Source organism: Limulus polyphemus, unplaced genomic scaffold, assembly GCF_000517525.1.
Source record: "Limulus polyphemus unplaced genomic scaffold, Limulus_polyphemus-2.1.2 Scaffold3360, whole genome shotgun sequence".
Classification (NCBI taxonomy): Eukaryota; Metazoa; Arthropoda; class Merostomata; order Xiphosura; family Limulidae; genus Limulus; species Limulus polyphemus.
Genome location: NW_013668970.1, coordinates 66,253 through 70,488, shown reverse-complemented (window position 1 = coordinate 70,488; position 4,236 = coordinate 66,253). Strand labels below are relative to the sequence as shown.

Genomic DNA, 4,236 nt, shown 5'->3' with positions numbered 1-4,236 from the left:
GAAGTATGGATAGCGGTATCCATATTGTTACACACATTTCATCACTGAAATATGGGTAACAGTATCCATATTGTTACACACATTTCATCACTGAAGTATGGATAGCGGTATCCATATTGTTACACACATTTCATCATTGAAATATGGATAGCGGTATCCATATAGGTTACACACATTTCATCACTGAAATATGGATAGCGGTATCCATATAGGTTACACACATTTCATCACTGAAATATGGGTAACAGTATCCATATTGTTACACACATTTCATCACTGAAATATGGGTAACAGTATCCATATTGTTACACACATTTCATCACTGAAATATGGGTAACAGTATCCATATTGTTACACACATTTCATCACTGAAATATGGTAACAGTATCCATACTGTTACACATTTGGACTTTGAAGTATGAGTAACATTACATATATTCATACACATTTGATTCTTGAAATATGCTGAAGAGAGTTGAAACCTATTAATCAATAATAATAAGTCTTCTTTTTTATTATTGGAATAAATTTGAATATAAACAATTAACTGTGGCCAGATCCTTTAGCGGCAATAGTATCACAAATCAAAGATAAAATAAGCAATATTCAATCAAAAACAAAATCATGTAAAGAACTCACCTAGGACTGTCACAGTCTCGAACTGATCTCTGGACACCACCCCCACACTTTCTACTACACGGACCATAACCTTGCCACTCTCCCCACTGACCATCAACGGGTTCTTGTTTTTGTTTATCAGCCACTTTCACACATTCACCCCGTTGGCACCACTAAAAATACGGTAATTACAGCAGTTACATATAGTTATACACTCAGTCCCTAGATGGCGTATCTATATCGAATTTCACGGAACATACGAGAAACTGTGAGAAAATATTATAGTACTAACGAATCGACATTTCAAAACGATTTTTTTTTTATATTTCATTAGATAGCACAATTATTGTTTTTTTTTCATGAAGCATGATTGTTTTTAATATATGTACAAAAATAACAACCGAAACAATATTAATAGACAGTACGTTATTGTTACTGTGTGTCTAACAGTAACATCCAAAACAACGTTACATTATTGTTACACTATGTCTAACAGTAAGATTCGAAACAATATTATATATTCTAGGATGACCATTATGCACACAAATTATTTACCAAGAAAGTTTTTGGAGAAGAAAATGGTGCATAACAACCGAGAAGACAACAACTATTATTGCAAGAGGTAGGTCAGGACCTTACCTTGTCAGGGCCACAAAATGTTCCGTCGGCCCACGGCATATGTTGAGTCCTGCAGCCGTAGGTGTAAGTTCCGTGAAGCGTGCACCACAACTTTCTACATACGGGCATGTAGGGGCAAATTTTTGACTCCCCGCCGAAAACCAGCTCACACTGATAATCCATGTCGTACAGTTCACCGAGGTACCTGTCGCTGATCGATGGATTATCCATAAGATTTTCCGTCGGCTTATCGTTAAGACATTCTCCTTTACCTGTGCTGAGAAAGGGCGTGGAGATGCTGTTAGAACCTTAATCACTTCGTTATACACCTATAATGAATGGTTTACATTTAAATAAGATGGGGGCTGGCTTGTTTGCTAAGGCTATTAACTCAGTTGTAAGGGAAGTTTAAACTAGGACTAGATAGCATTGAGAGAGCCAGGAAAAACTAAACGCAAAAAGAATAACATGCAGAGTAAAGTTTAGCATAGGAAATGAACATAGAAGTAGTTATAAGGATAGGCTTAATTTGTTATAATGGGAATAACCGAAACAAGGTTAAACGTAGATAATTTTGATGACAGAAATTTCTTTGAAATACAGGGTTACAGGCTATATAATAGGGATAGTATACTGAAGAGGGTGAGAGGAGTGGTTATATATGTAAAGTGTGAGTTACATCCTGTTGAAGTTCAAGATATCAAAGATAATAGCAAGGAGATTGAATCCATTTGCGTTTATTTTAGTGGACATAAATGGAAAAGGTTTTTAGTGGGAATTAGTTACAGACCACCAAATGATACTGATTAAATTAGTGAGAAACTTTACAATGAGATCAAGAGTTCAGTTGTTAATGAAGTCATAATTATGGATGGTTTTAATTTCAGGCATATAGATTGGGAAATGCTAGAGTCAAACCATGAGGGAGAAAGGTTTTTCGAAACTGTTCGGGATAGCTTTCTTCACCAGTTAGTCAAGGAACCAACTAGAAACAATGCTATTTTAGATTTATGGTTAACTTCAGATATAGAAATGATAGAGAGGGTGGAAATTGGGGAACATCTGGGTGCAAGTGATCATTGCTCTATTAGGTTCAATGTTTTGCTGCATATGGAGATAAGGAATAATGATGACATTTTGGTCACAAATTTCAAAAAAGCAAAATTTGAAGGGATGCAATAAGAATTATCTGTTGTGAATTGAACAGCTGAGTTATTTGGAGACACTGATCAGATGTAGAACATCTTTAAAGGTATATTTTTAAATATTCGAGGTAAACATATTCTTTATAGAAAGAAAAGGGGTAACTACAAGTATAAAACCAGGTTGGCTCACAAAGAGTATAGGAGACAAAATAAAGAAAAGCATCACAAATTTAAGAAATTTAAATTGACTGGTATGACACGAGATTTAGAAGATCAAGAAAGTTGGTGAAACAGGAAATTAGGACATCAAAAAGGATGTATGAGAAAAGGATAGTTGAAAATGTAAAAATTAACAGTAAGGATTTCTTTAAATACATTAAGGGTAAACAAAATGTTAGGATGGGGAAGGACCCTTGAGGGATGATAAAGGAAGGCTAGTATTTGATGATTATGAGATGGCTGGGTTATTATATTTTGTTTTTTCTTCGGTTTTTACTAATGAAGATTTAAGAAGTATTCCACATTTTGAACAGTTGATAAATGGAAAAAAGATCAAACAAGATGAGTGTATTAATTCTGAGCTGATTAAGAAAAAATTGGGAAATTAAAAAAACGATAAGGCTCCTGGGCCAGATAATATTTCCCCACAGGTTTTAAAAGAGGTGAAAGATTGGATATGTGAGCTACTTGTTACTATTTTCCGTCAGTCCTTGATTATTGGGCAGGTACCAGAGGATTGGAAGTTAGCTAATTAACTCCTCTTTTCAAGGGAGGTGATAAAAATTGTCCCAGTAATTATAGACCCATTAGTCTTACAACAGTTATGGAAAAAGTTTTAGAAAGTCTGATAAAATATAATTTGCAAAGTCATTTAACAAAGTTTAGAATATTATTGGATAGTCAACATGGTTTCACCAAAGGAAAATCTTGCCTTACGAATCTTTTAATATTGTTTAAAAAGGTTACTGCTTACATAGATAAGGGTAAGATTGTAGATTTAGTGTATCTGGATTTTCAGAAAGCATTTGACAAGGTGCCACTTAAAAATTATCTATATAGGTGTGGGGGATAAGTTAGCTAATTGGATAGAAGAAAGCAGAGGGTTGTTACAATTTGAGTTCAGTCAAACTGGATTAATGTCATGAGTGGGGTACCTCAGGGCTCAGTCTTAGGACCTTTGCTCTTTTTGATCTACATCAATGACAGATGAACAAATGGTCAATAAATTACTTAAATTTGCTAATGATATTAATATCTTGGGTGTTGCTAGTTGTGAAGAGGATGCTGCTGATTTACAAAAGGATTTAGATCAGTTAGTAAGTTGGGCAAATAAATGGCAGATGGGTTTTAGTTATAATAAATGCAAGATAATGCATGTGGGTTATCATAATTTGAATTATAAGTATAATTTGGATGGGAATAACCTTAACAGTGTCATGAAAGAAAGAGATCTTGGTGTAATAGTTGATCAGTCTCTAAAGCAGTATGCTGTTGCTAGCAGTAGGGCAAGTACAATTTTAGGTTGTAGCTACAGAAATATTGAATACAAGTCTAAAGAGGTTATAATTTCATTGTATAGGTCACTGGCCAGGCCACATTTGGAATATTGTATTTAGTCTTGGGCTCCTTATCTTAAGAAAGGCATTTAATTGTTGGAAGGGGGTTCAGAGAAGGGTTACTAGAATGTTTCATGGGAAGGAGGGGTTGTCATACAAAGAGAGGATGAGGTGTTTAAGATTGTAAATGGAATTGATAGTGTTGATGCATCATCTTTTTTCATACTTAACAGTGAGAATAGTAGGACTAGGGGACACAAATACACATCTTGGCAGGGTAGGAGTCATCTTCAGTTAAG

The 4,236-nt window shown here is 34.7% G+C and overlaps 1 protein-coding gene across 1 annotated transcript in view; it reads right to left on the bottom strand.

Annotated features, from left to right (window-relative positions):
• LOC106469216 (A disintegrin and metalloproteinase with thrombospondin motifs 20-like) overlaps window positions 1-4,236 on the bottom strand; it is a 113,302-nt gene that overhangs the window by 61,031 nt on the left and 48,035 nt on the right. Inside the window, exons 10-11 of the mRNA XM_022397666.1 lie at window positions 1,258-1,513; window positions 640-791 (exon numbers count right to left, since the gene is read on the bottom strand). Coding sequence (XP_022253374.1) covers window positions 640-791; window positions 1,258-1,513 — 408 coding nt within the window. The remainder of the gene's footprint in view (window positions 1-639; window positions 792-1,257; window positions 1,514-4,236) is intronic.